The sequence below is a fragment of the Chanodichthys erythropterus genome, chromosome 11, assembly GCF_024489055.1.
Source record: "Chanodichthys erythropterus isolate Z2021 chromosome 11, ASM2448905v1, whole genome shotgun sequence".
In the NCBI taxonomy this organism is placed as follows: Eukaryota; Metazoa; Chordata; class Actinopteri; order Cypriniformes; family Xenocyprididae; genus Chanodichthys; species Chanodichthys erythropterus.
This window is the reverse complement of record NC_090231.1, coordinates 41,821,785-41,839,932: the sequence shown is the minus strand read 5'-3', so window position 1 is coordinate 41,839,932 and position 18,148 is coordinate 41,821,785. Positions and strand designations below refer to the sequence as shown.

Here is an 18,148-nt window from a genome sequence, read left to right as displayed (position 1 = left end):
AAGAGAAGAAAGAGAGCAATTTTAAGAATAACTATATATAATTTTAACTATATTTGAGTATATTTTACAAATATAAAAATGATTTTAATCTGGAGGGTTAGCTGCATGGGACAGGATGACATTTGTAGTACAAGTGACCATGTTATTGGCCTCATTACAGAGGTTATGGGACTGCAACTGTTTGCCCAATGTAGAAAGCTATAAACACTCTCACACATGACCTTATTTGACCTGCCAACTAGTGTCTCATGGTCTAGATGACCAAAACAGAGCATCTGCACAGCATTAAAATAATCTCTGTCCTAGAAAGGAGATGGGAAGTCTAGAATTAAACTTGATACAGCCTACATTTTATAACCTATGAGCCCAACAGACTAGAATCTTATTATTTCTTATTTATCCCCACACAAGTAGGGCCAGAGGAACTTATGTATTTATGTCTGTGACTTTTTTTTCCATTTCTAAGCCAATTACCTAAGACCCAAATACCTGAAAAGGCAGATTGGACTAAATCACATTTGTTCTTTATGTATATATTATCTAAAGGCAATTCCATTCTTTTGATTGAAACAAAGCAGAAACGCTGCTGTTTGGCAGGGACTAGAGATCGACGGGCTCTCTATTAAGCTAATAGTGGTGCTGTATAGAGCAGTGTTTCTCAACTCCAGTCCTCGGGACCCACTGCTCTGCACATTTTGTATGTATCCCTTATTTAACACACCTGATTTAGATCATCAGCTCGTTAGGAGAGACTGCATGAACTGAACTGAGTGTGTCAGATAAGAGAGACATACAAAATGTGCAGAGCAGTGGGTCCCGAGGACTGGAGTTGAGAAACACTGGTATAGAGGGCACCGCATTTTATGAACCTCATCTAAAACTTCACACCGTAACCATGGCAACAACAAGAAATATGGCCCCTGAGGAAATGGACATTACGAAAAAAGATGTTCTGACGTCAGTTTTGTGCTTTTATACAAAAGCCTCATGCATGCTGGGATTGGAAGATGCTTTGTGAATGTCGCACAGCTGCCTGACCTGACGAAACAGTAGATGTTCTGGAGCTGGGGCAACAATACACAGCATGACAACAGACCCTCTGCCTTCATCCAAAATGAAACTTTATCGCATTCGTAAACAAAAACAAAATGGAGTCCATCTTTGTGCCTCCAGACGGATTGATTACCACAATAAATGGTGGAAAGACAGCAGACAGACAGTGTCTTTTGGGAGCTTTTCCGACAACTCTGAAAAGGCTTCTCAGACAGACGTGAAAACAGATGCAAGCTCTTGCACATTTCCTGATAATAAGAAACAGCCCACATGTTTTGCAACTGCTGAGTCACCACCAAGTGAGCAAGAATTCATTATTGTTTTTGCTTTATTAAAAGGTCCCGTTCTTCGTGATCCCATGTTTCAAACTTTAGTTAGTGTGTAATGTTGTTGTTAGAGTATAAATAAAATCTGTAAATTTTTAAAGCTCAAAGTTCAATGCCAAGCGAGATATTTTATTTAACAGAAGTCGCCTACATCGAACGGCCAGTTTGGACTACATCCCTCTACTTCCTTCTTTAATGATGTCACTAAAACAGTTTTTTGACTAACCTCTGCCCAAAGGAACACACAAAAAAGGGGGCGTGGTCTTGTTGCGCTCCCACGGAGAAGAGCAAGAGTTGCGTTTGTAGAGTGTGTTTGTCGCCATGTCATCGAAACGGTGTTATTTTCATCCCGCAGTCCAATCACCTTTGTTTGGCCTTCCCAGGGATGCTGTACTTAGAGATCAATGGTTACAATTTATGTTTAACTCGGTTCCCGAAAATTATTATTGTGGTATCCTTACTGCAATAGTTAATGTTGGACTGCAGTGCAAATAATGGCCACAAGAGGGGACTATGTTTATGTATATGGCTGTTTTCCATATAAAGTACTCTGATGAGTGAGTGCTAAAGTTGTACATTTTCTGTCGCTGCTTGTGGAGATTAAAGAGTTCAGTCTCTCAGGAATTATTGTCTTTTGTGTTCATTCAGCACAACACCACAATAATCCACATGTAAAACTATGTGCAGCACACGTTATGGTAAGAGGCGTGACCTTTCCGGGCAAGGAGCGCGAAGCTGCTGTCGAATCACAACACAGGAACCGCTGGCACAATCAGAACTCGTTACGTATTTCTGAAGGAGGGACTTCATAGAACAAGGAAGTCATCAGCCCGTTTTTATGACAGTGGAAACAGCGGTATACAGATAAGTAAATAATGTGAAAAATACTGTGTTTTTTTACACGCGAAACATGAACATGTTATATTGCACACTATAAACACAATCAAAGCTTCAAAAAAACACGAAAAACGGGACCTTTAAAATCACTCAAAGCCCCATTCCCTGTGAATGGAAACAGCAGGTTGTCAAAACTCATGATAAGCAGATTGACATTTTTGAAAAGCAGTTTAAAGTCAGTGTGGTGGGATTATTATTTATAAAAAAAAAAAAAAAAAAAAAAAACTTATCCAAATTCCTAAATTTCCTTCCAAAAAGCAGTTTTTAAAGTTGTTATATACTACCATTCAAAAGTTTGAGGTCTGTGAGATTTTATGTTTTTGAAGTAGTCTCTTTTGCTCAACAAGGCTGCATTATTTGATCAAAAATACATTATAAACTGTAATAATGTGAAATATTATTACAATTTAAAATAACTATTTTTTTATTTGAATATATTTTAAAATGTAATTTATTTTTGTGATGCAAGGCTGAATTTTTAGCCGCATGATTTCCTGATTTGGTGCTCAAGGAACTGCAATACATTATTTTAGGATACTTTGATAGTTAATATGGTGAAGTTAAAAAGAACAGCATTTATTTGACATAGAAATCTTTTGAAACATTATATATGTTTTTTACTGTCACTTTTGATCAATTTAATGCATCCTTTCTTAATAAAAGTATTTTTTTTTTAAAACTGACCCCAAACTTTTGATTGGTAGTGTAAAGTGAACGAAACAACAAAAACAGAAAATGCATATAATTGAAAGTGATATGCGCTATACAAGCAACATTAATAATTAATGATAACATTCATTTATGTATTTAGCAGTAGTACGGTATATATAGTGATTTCATTAAAGCTTTGTTACATTTCAATGGTTCACCACTGTTGGGCATGACTTTGGCAGTTTGACAAACGCTCCAAAACACTGATTCGAAACAAGATTCGTAAAGCTTTGAAGCTTCATGAAGCAGTGTTTTGAAATCGCCCATCATTAGATATTGTTGAATAAAGTCGTTATTTTGGTGCACAATATGTATTCTAGTCGCTTCCTAACATTAAAAGGTGCCATCGAATGGAAAATTGAATTTACCTCGGCATAGTTGAATAACAAGAGTTCAGTACATGGAAATGACATACAGTGAATCTCAAACTCCATTGTTTCCTCCTTTTTTTATTAATCTCATTTGTTTAAAAGACCTCCAAAGAACAGGTAAATCTCAACATAACACAAACTGTTACGTAACAGTCAGGGTGTATGCCCCCAATATTTGCATATGCCAGCCCATGATCGAGGCATAACACAAGGGCAGCCAGTATTAACGTCTGGATCTGTGCACAGCTGAATCATCAGACTAGGTAAGCAAGCAAGAACAATAGCAAAAAATGGCAGATGGAGTGATAATAACTGACATGTTCCATGATAACATGATATTTTTTGTGATATTTGTAAATTGTCTTTCTAAATGTTTCGTTAGCATGTTGCTAATGTACTGTTAAATGTGGTTAAAGTTACTGTATTCACGGAGACAAGAGCCATCGCTATTTTCATTATTAAACACTTGCAGACTGTATAATGCATAAAAACAACTTCATTCTTTATAAATCTCTCCAACAGTGTAGCATTAGCCGTTAGCCATGGAGCATTATCAAACTCATTCAGAATCAAATGTAAACATCCAAATAAATACCATACTTACACGATTAGACATGCTGCATGACGAAGTCTTTGTATCCATTTTGAGGGTTATATTAGCTGTGTGAACTTTGTTTATGCAATGATAGAGTCGAGAGCTCAGGAGGGGGCGGAGAGCGCGAGCAATTAAAGGGGCCGCAGCCTGAATCGGCGCATTTGTAATTATGCCTCAAAATAGGCAGTTAAAAAAAAAAAAAAAAAAAAATGGGGTATTTTGAGCTGCAACTTTACGGACACATTCAGGGGACACCTTAGACCTATATTACATCAAAAAACGTTCGATGGCACCTTTAAGGTTGAACCACTGTAGTCACATGAACTGATAATGAAATATGTCTTTAGTAGCTTTCTGGGCATCTGAAAGTGTTAATGATCTTGCTGGCAATGGAGGCCTCACTGAACCATCGGATTTTATCAAAAATATCTTATTTTGTGTTTCGAAGATGAACGAAAGTCTTACAGGTGTGAAATGACATGAGGGTGAGTAATTAATGTATTCAGCAGTAGTACTGTATATATAGCAAGACTAATGAAAGAGGAAGCGAGTTTCTTCCCAAAAAGAAAAAGTGATTCCTGGCCATTTTGACAATGTAAATTCAAAGCTGTTGCAAAAATTAAAAACTTGTTTTTGAGGGTAGAAAAGAGAGACGTACCTTTCTTAGCAGTGGCCATCACGGCATCAATCTAACCCAAACTCAGGATTAGCTTCTGTTACAGCCTCATGGTAGATATCATCTGACCTCAAAACAACCCTGAGAGACAGAATGAGAATGATAAAAGAAGGAATCAATAAACAGAAGTTGATGGCGTAAGAAACAGAGAGAGATGAAATAGAAAAAAAAAAAATTTTTTTTAAACCAAAACAGGGGGAATATCATACTCTTTTAATACAGTTAAGAGGCTTGCATTGTTTGTTAAATCTGTTCAATGTTGTTATGACATGCAGTAAACGTATTTGGCCAAGAGCCCCAGACACAACTAAAATATGGAATCTGAGGGTGCAAAAAATGAAAATATTGAGAAAATTTGTCTTTAAAGTTGTCCAAATTAAAGGTCCTGTTTTTCGTGTTTTTTTGAAGCTTTGATTGTGTTTATAGTGTGCAATATAACATGTGTTCATGTTTCGCGTGTAAAAAAAAAACAAAAAAAAAACAGCATTTTTCACATAAATTTACTTATCTGTATACCGCTGTTTCCACTGTCATAAAAACGGGCTGATGACTTCCTTGTTCTATGAAGTCCCTCCTTCAGAAATACGTAACGAGTTCTGATTGAGCCAGCAGTTCCTGTGTTGTGATTCGACAGCAGCTTAAGCCGGGGACACACCTAACGATTAGCTGAAACATTCTAAGACTGAACTGAACACACATACCAATTGTTTCCTTCGACTGGAGCCGATTTTAATCGTTGACAGTCGGAGAAGAACACAAACGTTTATGATTGAGACCGCTGCTAAGCAACACACTGTGCGCGGGATCTTGAAAATGGATGTAAACAAACAGCTCGCGCTCTTCATCTGCAGCTATATTTGTGCGGAAAATAGCTAAAAAAGAGGAAAAACGCGCAGGATATGTGTGAGGTCCTGGCTGGAGAGGCAACATGGATTTGTATTCTCTACAGAGAAAATTTGAGGTGAGTAAACTTTGTTAAATCTATTTTTAGGGCTTGCACTCCGGTGGTGTCGGCCCGTTGTTAAGCAACGATAAGCTGCAATCCTCAATGAAGCTTGTTCGACTTGAAACGGCACTGTACAGACAGTAGAAGTAACAGAAGTAACGTTATACTACCACAATGCGACCTCAAAGGGCACTTTCACTTTTGCGATCAAAGGGGCAGGACTCTTCATATTCTCTCTGTATATATTGTATCAACTGTTAATTTTGTATCCGTATCAGATAAATAATATATATAAAAAACATGATAAAAAAAAAAAAAAAAAAAAAAAAGTATTATCTTCATCATTTGTTGCCCCCCTATTGGCTGGTGCTCCAGGACACTCGCCCAATCCCGTCTATGGATAATCCGGCCCTGTACATTACCTGACACGTTCAAAGCTTCCGCAATAGCAGCCCAACTTCTTTCCTTATCGCTTCTATTATGGTATTCCTTCGAAGATATGTTGTATAGACATTCGTACTCTTGCCAGAGTTCAACCAGTTTTTCTTCCATACCGGTTGTCTAATGTGTTTTTATGTTTCAAACGTTTTTTTGACGCCATTTCGCCGCTTGTTTACAATCGCCTGACACAGTCTCCAAGGAAACAGAGACGTCATCGGTCGCAAATATTATGCTGCCTTCACGTGCTCTCAGTGCTATTGTAAAGATGACTTGACTTGAAAAAAAAAAAATTGAACGAAACTTGAATGCGATTTGCTCATAATCACTACTTCAGAAGTGGGAATTATCAAATTTGAGAAGAATCTTTGTGAGGAGGACTGGCAATGACTGTTTCTGAAATTCTAAGACTAGAATCTTTAGACGCAGCACACTGCAGGATTTTAAGCACCAACTGTAAACACAGACTGAACGCAACTGGCTCTGACTCAAGCCGATTGGACATGATCAGTCGTAAGTATCAAATTAAATTCATAATCGGCCTTACAATCGTTAGGTGTGTCCCCGGCTTTAGCGCTCCTTGCCCGGAAAGGTCACGCCTCTTACCATAACGTGTGCTGCACATAGTTTTACATGTGGATTATTGTGGTGTTGTGCCGAATGAACACAAAAGACAAGAATTCCCGAGAGACTGAACTCTTTCTGTCGCTGCTTGTGGAGATTAAAATGTACAACTTTAGCACTCACTCAGAAGAGTACCTCATACGGAAAACAGCCATATACATAAACATAGTCCCCTCTTGTGGCCATTATGTGCGCTGCAGTCCAACATTAACTATTGCAGTAAGGATACCACAATTATAATTTTCGGAACCGAGTTAAACATAAATTGTAACCATTGATCTCTAAGTACAGCGTCCCTGGGAAGGCCAAACAAAGGTGATTGGACTGCGGGATGAAAATAAAACCGTTTCGACGACATGGCGACAAACACACTCTACAAACGCAACTCTTGCTCTTCTCAGTGGGAGCGCAACAAGACCACGCCCCTTTTTTTGTGTATTCCTGTGGGCGGAGGTTAGTCAAAAAACTGTTTTAGTGACATCATTAAAGAAGGAAGTAGAGGGATGTAGTCCAAACTGGCCGTTCGATGTAGGCGACTTCTGTTAAATAAAATATCTCGCTTGGCATTGAACTTTGAGCGTTAAAATTTTATAGATATTGGGCCCTATTTTAACGATCTGAAACGCAAGTGTCAAAGCGCGAAGCGCAAGTAACTTTGTGGGCGGGTCTCGGCGCTGTTGCTATTTTCCCGGCGGGATAAATGGCTCTTGTGCCCGGCGCAAATCTAAAATGGGTTGGTCTGAAGTAGCTTCATTATTCATAGGTGTGGTTTGGGCGTAACGTGAAATAAACCAATCAGAGCGTCATCCAACATTCCCTTTAAAAGCAGGTGCGCAAGTTCCATTATGGATTGCTATTATTATGGCGTATTTACCAGGCGCACGCCAGGAGCGGTTCACAGCCGAGGAGACTGATGTTCTTGTAAGAGCAGTGAAAGACAGAGAAGTTGTGTTGTATGGGGATGGGAGAAACCCACCCAAAATAGCGTCGGTTAAACAGGTTTTTTCACATCTTCGTGGCACACCACAATGATTTCCGTCATCTCATGTGTTAATATTTTTTTAGTATAACAATTTATGATTTGCAAAAATAACTGTTGCATCTGTGTAGATTACATGAGCAAAGTGTATGCGCGTTGTGCGCGCTATACATTATGGTCAAGCATGCGCCCTTAAAATAGCATAATGAACAACGCGCAACGCGCCACTGACTTTAGACTAGGTTTTTTCTGGTCAGTGGCGCAATTGTTTAATGGAAAAGCAAAATAGCACCAGGGATTGTTTGCGCCGGAACACGCCTCCTTTTTTGCGCTGAACCGCCCAGGGAGCGCAAGTTCATTCACTAGTTTAGCAACGTGCTTCTGTGGAGGGAAAAGCGCGCTTTGCGCGGGTGCAAAATAGGAATGACATGCGTCGGTGTACAAAGTCAATTGCGCTGGGTGCAAGATAGGGCCCTTTATTTATACTCTAACAACAACATTACACACTAACTAAAGTTTGAAACATGGGATCACGAAGAACGGGACCTTTAAGTCCTTAGCTATGCATATCCACTCACAAAAATATATATTTTTTGATATTTACAGTAGGAAATTTTCAAAATATCTTCATGGAACATGATCTTTACTTAATAACCTAATGATTTTTGGCATAAAAGAAAAATCGATAATTTTGACCCATACAATGTGTTAGCTATTGCTACAAATATACCAGTGCAACTTGGGACTGGTTTTGTGGTCCAGGGTCACATATTTTAAGATATGTCAGTACAAAGTTTGTTTTCAATCGAAACAGCTCAAACATGCATTTTAGTCTCAGGCCGTGAAACTGGGGGTACACGTTTTCCAAGGGGACATTAGAAAAATTTGTGTTTTAGAGACGCACTTTGCATTTTTTATCCTGTCAGAATCTGCCAAGTCTGTTTTTCCTCACACAACTTCTGTAAAAATTGTTATGCTTGATGCCTTCCAAACTCTAGATGCTGTTTGAACAGTCATCATTTTATAAGCTTCAGTCTTTGTCTTTCTATTACTCCACCCTTATTCCTCTGAGTGATGATGAATGTGCCTTATCTGATCTCATCTTTTTGCGACTCATTAGAAAAGAGCTGTGACTAGGATGAGCGAATATAGAGGGACTTTCTAATTCACCTGGGAGCTGAAAAACTCATAACCTAATCACCACCACTCATAACCTAATCACCACCAGCTGCTTTGACACAATCTGCATTGTAAAAAGCGCTATATAAATGAAGGTGACTTGACCTACTGAGAGAGAGAGAGAGAGAGAGAGAGAGAGAGAGAGACGTTTAAACCCCGTTATTCAAAACAATCTAAGGGTTAAAACATAACATGCATTACAAACAATTTAATACAAATAAAACTCATTTTACCAATTAAAAACTAAATTTTCATATTCACTTACAAACACCAGTGCCTCTCTCACACACCATCTCCATTCAAAAAAGGCAACATTATCAGTATATTGATAGTATGTGTACTCAATCATCACTCGGGATTCTACTAAAGACTTAAACATAGCTACCATGTCAACAGTCTTTCCTGCATTTTTACACTGGTGGGATTTCAAAATGGCTAGCTTAGCTTGGCCAATTAAAAAATTTGCTAGAACACACTGTTGTTGCCATGATCTTCTATATCGATATCCCAAAATAAACAAAATATTGTTATATGAAAATCCTAGTTTTATGATCAATTTTTCCAGTATTTCAAATAAAGGAGCAAGAATCTGAGGGTGCAAAAAATGAAAATATTGAGAAAATTTGTCTTTAAAGTTGTCCAAATTAAAGGTCCTGTTTTTCGTGTTTTTTTGAAGCTTTGATTGTGTTTATAGTGTGCAATATAACATGTGTTCATGTTTCGCGTGTAAAAAAAAACAAAAAAAAAAACAGCATTTTTCACATAAATTTACTTATCTGTATACCGCTGTTTCCACTGTCATAAAAACGGGCTGATGACTTCCTTGTTCTATGAAGTCCCTCCTTCAGAAATACGTAACGAGTTCTGATTGAGCCAGCAGTTCCTGTGTTGTGATTCGACAGCAGCTTAAGCCGGGGACACACCTAACGATTAGCTGAAACATTCTAAGACTGAACTGAACACACATACCAATTGTTTCCTTCGACTGGAGCCGATTTTAATCGTTGACAGTCGGAGAAGAACACAAACGTTTATGATTGAGACCGCTGCTAAGCAACACACTGTGCGCGGGATCTTGAAAATGGATGTAAACAAACAGCTCGCGCTCTTCATCTGCAGCTATATTTGTGCGGAAAATAGCTAAAAAAGAGGAAAAACGCGCAGGATATGTGTGAGGTCCTGGCTGGAGAGGCAACATGGATTTGTATTCTCTACAGAGAAAATTTGAGGTGAGTAAACTTTGTTAAATCTATTTTTAGGGCTTGCACTCCGGTGGTGTCGGCCCGTTGTTAAGCAACGATAAGCTGCAATCCTCAATGAAGCTTGTTCGACTTGAAACGGCACTGTACAGACAGTAGAAGTAACAGAAGTAACGTTATACTACCACAATGCGACCTCAAAAGGCACTTTCACTTTTGCGATCAAAGGGGCAGGACTCTTTATATTCTCTCTGTATATATTGTATCAACTGTTAATTTTGTATCCGTATCAGATAAATAATATATATAAAAAACATGATAAAAAAAAAAAAAAAAAAAAAAAAAAGTATTATCTTCATCATTTGTTGCCCCCCTATTGGCTGGTGCTCCAGGACACTCGCCCAATCCCGTCTATGGATAATCCGGCCCTGTACATTACCTGACACGTTCAAAGCTTCCGCAATAGCAGCCCAACTTCTTTCCTTATCGCTTCTATTATGGTATTCCTTCGAAGATATGTTGTATAGACATTCGTACTCTTGCCAGAGTTCAACCAGTTTTTCTTCCATACCGGTTGTCTAATGTGTTTTTATGTTTCAAACGTTTTTTGACGCCATTTCGCCGCTTGTTTACAATCGCCTGACACAGTCTCCAAGGAAACAGAGACGTCATCGGTCGCAAATATTATGCTGCCTTCACTTGCTCTCAGTGCTATTGTAAAGATGACTTTACTTGAAAAAAAAAAATTGAACGAAACTTGAATGCGATTTGCTCATAATCACTACTTCAGAAGTGGGAATTATCAAATTTGAGAAGAATCTTTGTGAGGAGGACTGGCAATGACTGTTTCTGAAATTCTAAGACTAGAATCTTTAGACGCAGCACACTGCAGGATTTTAAGCACCAACTGTAAACACAGACTGAACGCAACTGGCTCTGACTCAAGCCGATTGGACATGATCAGTCGTAAGTATCAAATTAAATTCATAATCGGCCTTACAATCGTTAGGTGTGTCCCCGGCTTTAGCGCTCCTTGCCCGGAAAGGTCACGCCTCTTACCATAACGTGTGCTGCACATAGTTTTACATGTGGATTATTGTGGTGTTGTGCCGAATGAACACAAAAGACAATAATTCCCGAGAGACTGAACTCTTTCTGTCGCTGCTTGTGGAGATTAAAATGTACAACTTTAGCACTCACTCAGAAGAGTACCTCATACGGAAAACAGCCATATACATAAACATAGTCCCCTCTTGTGGCCATTATGTGCGCTGCAGTCCAACATTAACTATTGCAGTAAGGATACCACAATTATAATTTTCGGAACCGAGTTAAACATAAATTGTAACCATTGATCTCTAAGTACAGCGTCCCTGGGAAGGCCAAACAAAGGTGATTGGACTGCGGGATGAAAATAAAACCGTTTCGACGACATGGCGACAAACACACTCTACAAACGCAACTCTTGCTCTTCTCAGTGGGAGCGCAACAAGACCACGCCCCTTTTTTGTGTATTCCTGTGGGCGGAGGTTAGTCAAAAAACTGTTTTAGTGACATCATTAAAGAAGGAAGTAGAGGGATGTAGTCCAAACTGGCCGTTCGATGTAGGCGACTTCTGTTAAATAAAATATCTCGCTTGGCATTGAACTTTGAGCTTTAAAATTTTATAGATATTGGGCCCTATTTTAACGATCTGAAACGCAAGTGTCAAAGCGCGAAGCGCAAGTAACTTTGTGGGCGGGTCTCGGCGCTGTTGCTATTTTCCCGGCGGGATAAATGGCTCTTGTGCCCGGCGCAAATCTAAAATGGGTTGGTCTGAAGTAGCTTCATTATTCATAGGTGTGGTTTGGGCGTAACGTGAAATAAAGCAATCAGAGCGTCATCCAACATTCCCTTTAAAAGCAGGTGCGCAAGTTCCATTATGGATTGCTATTATTATGGCGTATTTACCAGGCGCACGCCAGGAGCGGTTCACAGCCGAGGAGACTGATGTTCTTGTAAGAGCAGTGAAAGACAGAGAAGTTGTGTTGTATGGGGATGGGAGAAACCCACCCAAAATAGCGTCGATCAATTTTTCCAGTATTTCAAATAAAGGAGCAAGTCTTGAACATTCAAAAAACATGTGATAAACAGTATCATGAGCATTACAGAATGGACATAGTAAGACCGTCTCAGTAAATTTTGAAACTAAACTATTTGAGGCTATAGCACCATGGAGCACTCTCCACTGAAGATCTCCACAACGCTTAGAGACAGGAGGTTTATATAGAACTCTCCATGATGGACATACTCCTTCACAAATAGAGATCTTAGCCCTCCATTTAGTATCTGTTCTTCCTTGTAATTGTCCAAAATGCACAGATTTAACACAAATATAATAAAGAGTTTTCTTCACCACATTACGAAAAACCAAATCCCCATATCCCTTTAACAATGTATTCTGATTTATAAGTTCAACATCTCCTCCATATTTAAATGTCACCTTCAACTCAGGAATGCAGGGGGAAAAGCATCCTTAATACACTGAATTACCCTATCCACAGTTCTCAAAGATTTTAATTTAACCTGTGCAGCAATTGATTGTACAGTTCGCCACTGACCTTGTGTAAAATCAATCAAATCCATTATTTTACTTACACCAGCATTTAAAAAAATGTGGAATAAAACAAGTCAAATTAGATGGTAGCTTCATAAAGGGATTAAAAAACAAAGGTTCTGAAACCCCATAGTGCAAATCTTCTGTTCTTGAAAAACTTAAATATTTCCATGATTTAATTACTGACATATAAAAATTGGGAAACAAACAAATTGCTTTTTCCTCAAATGGTTTTTCCATTAAAAACAGCTGTTTATCAAGGCCTATTCCACCTAGATCTGTTAATATGGATAAACCAAATGGAACCCATCGTAAATGAGCAGAACAATACAAAAGCCTCTGCAATGTTTGTAATCTCATTGCTAATATTTTTGACTCTAAATGTATTAATCCTTGCCCTCCCTCTGCCACAGGAAGGTACAGTATTCCAGGAATAAGCCAATGATGACCGTTCCAAAAAAATCCACAAAAGCTTTTTGAATTGTAGTAAGCATTTCCTTAGGAGGATTTAAAACAGTAACTCTATGCCACAACATTGAGGCTGCCAAATTATTAATAATCAGGCACCTCCCTCTAAAAGAAAGCTGTGGGAGAAGCCATCGCCATTTCTGCAATCTACCGATCACCCGATTTCCTAATCCCTCCCAATTCTTTTCAGTGTATTGGGGTGTCCCAAAAAAAAACAAGTATTTTAAATCCAGTCTGATCCCATTTACACTGTTGCGGCAATCGAGGAGGCCTTATATCCTCCCAGTCTCCCAACAACAAAGATGCACACTTGTCCCAGTTAATACGAGCAGATGTGGCTTTCTGAAACTTATTCAAACAAGAAATAGGTTTAGTTACATCATCAGTATTCTTAAATTATTAAAAGAAAAATGTGTTTCTCTCAATAGAATCAGCAGAGTCACCATGGCTACTTTGTCTCAGAATATCTTCTTCAAGAGACTTCATTTTTTCTTTAAGAGTTCTGGTGTTATGGGCAGTATATTGTTGACAAAAAAACTTAATATGCACTTTGCCCATATCCCACCACTGACGTATTGAAGGAAAACTACATCTCTCCTCTCTCCATGATTGCCAGAAGAGATTAAAAGAGTGAATAAAAGAGTGATCCTGTAATAATCTATTATTAAAGTGCCAGTGTGACTTACAGGTTTTAGAAGACAGGACAGAAACAGCTACAGAAATATAGTGGTGGTCAGATAAAAAAGATGGTACTATTAAACTATTATAAAACCTACCACTATTACACTTAGCAACGTAAAACCGATCAAGTCGCGCTCCAGACAAAGCATTTGAGTTCATTTTTAGCCATGTATACTGTTTAACCCCAGGAAAACTATCAACGAAATCATGATAACCAATAACATTTTTTAAAACTTCTGCAGAACCTAAGTGAGGTTCATCATGATTTCTATCTAAATCAGGATTTATAGTGCAGTTAAAATCACCTCCTACTACCACAACATTATCCTGTGGGCACTGTGACAAAGCATCAGACAATTTTTTAAAAAATATCTTACGCTCTTGTCCAACATTTGGAGCGTATACATTAAAAAAAGAAAAACTTATTTGTCCAACCATAACATCTGCTCTTAAAAGTCGACCAGGTATTATGTCAAACATAACTGGTTGATTACAGACACGTGGAGAAAAAAGTATAGCAACACCAGCACTAACATTAGTCCCGTGACTTATTTTAAAATACTTATATTAAAATACTTCCCTTCCAATCACAATTCCACTGTGTCTGATTCTGTAAGTTTGAATGAGTCTCTTGGAGAAAAATAATATCCGCCCTCTTTAAATTTAAATAACTAAAGAGAGCAAGTCTCTTTGTTGTGTCCCGACATCCATTGATGTTAAAGGATCCAATATTTATAACTGTCATTAGAAAAATAATGCTAAGGTATCCAAACACCCAAAAAAATAAGCTAACAATCATGACCCCAAAATTATTTCTTAAAACAAGCCTTTAATCTTTTTTTTAACAGTGCTCATGTGTTTTTTGAGCCTGTATCGCTTAGGTTGATCAAGCTCCTCCAATGTTGCTTTTCTCATAGCCAATGTACATGAATCAATGAAAAGCTGTAAATCTGGGAAGTATTTTTCAAGTCTTGGTCTTCGCTGGTTGAAAGTATTGTCAAGAAATTCATTTATTTGACGAACTGTATAATAAGGATGTTTCAATTTAGGATTGAGACAATTCTCTGCAGAGCCTCTCTGAGAATTTGTATTACTAAGACTTTCTGCTATATCAGAGATATCACTGTCAGAATCCATGGACTGAACTTCAATTCCTTCTATCAGCATTGCTGCATCACCCTGTGATAAGTCGAGTTCCGATGCCTGCAATTCTATTAACTCACCGCCAGGCTTCACGAGCTCAACACTCACTACAGTTCGCTCCAATTCACTGATTTCGCTCTCTACTCCATCACACACTGCATCACTTACAGCGGTATTCACGGAAGCATGTACCGTTACCGTATCATCAAAATGCTTATCCATTACAAGTTCGTTAGCACTCTCACCATCTTTAGGAAGAGATGCTTCATTTTCTTGAACAATACCTTCACTTTTATTTTTTCCGCCTTCATTACTTGCCGGAGCAGAAGGCAATTGTTCCATAGGAGGATTAGGTTCAGTCACATTAATATTAACCTCATCATTCATTGAGCATGCCAATTTTGTATGACCGTACTTCCCACAAGTAAAACACTTCATCGATTCAGTACTGATATAAATGGTATACTCTTTACCCAGCAAAATAGTTTTTGCTGAAGTATTCAAGGATTGAAATTCAGCATTCAGGATCATGAAAGTTTGACGTCTAAACGACATCACATGCTTGAGTTCTGGATTTTTTAATCCTAAGGGGATCATTTTAATCGGGCCCACTAGTTTACCATAGCGTCCCAACAAACGCTCGAGTGAATCATTAGTAATGAATGGGGGCACATTCGAAAGAATAACCTTCTTAGAAGGATTCGATAACGGCAAAACTGGTAGGAAAGCATCTCTAACGGATAAACCAAATTCAACTAAATGCTGAGCCAAAGAGACTTCTCTCAAAAAAACAACAACCGCTCTATTCATCTATTCTCTATTCTTGATGCAGACACAATATTCCGAGCACCAACTTCGCTGCTAATCGCAATTAGACAGTCTTCAACTGTTATGGACTCATCAGGTAAACATTTACACCCATGTTGAGCAGTTAAAGAAGCACATCCATCTGAATTTGTCCCCATTTTTACCACCCTTAGGTGATCAAATCAGCGACAAACAAATCTACACTAAACTAAAATAACTAAACAAAGAAAAAGAAAGGAAAAGAAAAAAGTAATAACTCACTCAAACACGCCGCAACTCACTCAGACGCTCAGACATCCGCACATGCGCACAGCAAACGAGAGAAAGAGAGAGAGAGAGAGAAAGAGAGAGAGAGAGAGAGAGAGAGAGAGAGAAGAACCTGTCTATACTACATCCACTCTGTCAAATCGAAGACATACTGCAAGAACCGGGACATCAAGATGAGAAGGAAGCTTGATGACGTAATTAAGTGGCAGAGAGCTCAGATCATCATAACCACAGCAGTTTATGATTACAATTTTGGCCAGCAAATAACCACCTAGCAACCGCATAGCAACACCACTGCACCGTATCAGTGAGTTTTGCATGGATCAAACACCATCAAATTCACTTATGAACATGTAAAAATTTTGTTACTGTATTTGGTGCACACCCTTAGATGAAACGTGTGCACAAAATGCAATAACTTATTTTTTGTACTGCAAATGCAATAACTAATTCTTTTGTGCATCTATGCAATTACTAAAAAAACTATTTATGCACCAAATACTAATTTTTTGTGCACTAAATGTTATAAATATTTTTGTTCACCAAATGTAATAACCATTTTTTTTATTTCATTATTGCATTTGGTGCACAAAGAAATGTGTTATTAAATAACACATATTTTGTGCTCCGGATGCAATAAATGTTTGTGCACCACATGCAATAATTAAATTATACTTTTCAAAGGGTGTGTTTGCTAATTCAAATACACCTGTTATCCTTTTAATCACTCAGACTGTTTACTTATTATAAACAGACACAGATAAAGTTTAAGATGTGAGAACTCGAGTGTGCAGGACGGTTGTGAAAAATATCCTGTTAAAACTAGTGTTAAAAAAAGCATGGCAGCTGTGGTTGGGTGTGTCCCTTAATAAATTATTATTTTTTTCTTTTCCTCTGTCCTATATTTCTCAATGCTTACTTTCACAAATGACTAAATTAATTTAGAATGAACTGCAGAAATAATACACAATTGCACACGTACTCTAAAACCACACCGATTTCCCTCCTTCTGTACATCACACGCGCTGCAACAGATATTAACCAGTTACAGTCTGTACTAACAAGGCACAGAGGGGGAACTGGGTCAATGTCTCATACGGATTGATCTAACAAGGACATTTATATGCCCATGTCATAACCCTTTAGAACCAAAACATATTCAGCATGCATCTTAATTCTGAAAGCCATGCCATCTGGAAAAAAAAAAAAAAAATTATTTGATAATTGTAGAGTGTGATTTTCTTAAGGCAAAAGACTTTGAGAAGTATAAGCCCTAACCTGAATTTACAGACATACAGGCTATGTCCCATGCATATATATTATAATATATATTACAATTACAAATGCATCCAATAAAGCTCCTTCAGACAATGGCATTCAGTCTGTTGCATTACAAAAGAGCTTGATGAAGCTTTCAAATCCTGCATGATGTTGAGAGAGCAGTTTGCAGGCAGCTCTGTGGGATTCTGGACCTGAAAGACTGTGTAGATCTGTGCAGACATTTAAACAATGAAATGCCGACTTCTAACGTCAAGCTGAACTTATGAAAAAGACCGAAGGAATGACACAATGAGACACAAATGATCTTCTCGAGTCCTCTTCTAGTAGTCGTATACAAACTTATATAACATCGATCATTTTTTTAATCAAATGACTTGACATACTCACCAATTATCACTTCTGTGGAAGATTTCAGTCTAGGATCTCCAAAGATGCTACAGAAATGAACAAACGGAAACCTGAACCTGCAAAATCCAGCCTGCTGTCAGAACCAACAAAATCCTGGTCTGCGAGCGACTGCTCGACTTCACACACACTTAAGAGGCACAACTTCCGCATTAATCACGTGGTTTTTGCTGCTAGTGCACTACAACTGCGTGTTTACAGCGCCTGAGTAGTGACTTTAGTGGTGGGGATTTTGATTCATCCCAGTAAGTTGTTTTTAGTCAGTTCACCAAAATAAATATTTCACAGATTCTCGGTCTGTGTTCGAAATCGCCCCACGTGCCCTTAAATAGGGCACTATTTTATGGCAAGCCAAACGCCTGGTCGGTATGGAAGGCCATGAGGGCCAAATAACGTGAATTTTAACACGTCAACAACACGTTAAATACGTGTATTTCACGCGTATTTAACGCGTATTTCACGAGTTAAATACGCGTGAAAAATCAACGCGTTAAATACGTGTATTA

The 18,148-nt window shown here is 38.3% G+C and overlaps 1 protein-coding gene across 1 annotated transcript in view; it reads right to left on the bottom strand.

Annotated features, from left to right (window-relative positions):
• The window catches only part of LOC137030623 (adipose secreted signaling protein), a 32,982-nt gene extending 14,834 nt beyond the window's left edge, over nt 1-18,148 (bottom strand). The window contains exons 1-2 of the mRNA XM_067401039.1: nt 17,625-18,148; nt 4,612-4,710 (exon numbers count right to left, since the gene is read on the bottom strand). Coding sequence (XP_067257140.1) covers nt 4,612-4,630 — 19 coding nt within the window. The 5' untranslated portion in view covers nt 4,631-4,710; nt 17,625-18,148. The remainder of the gene's footprint in view (nt 1-4,611; nt 4,711-17,624) is intronic.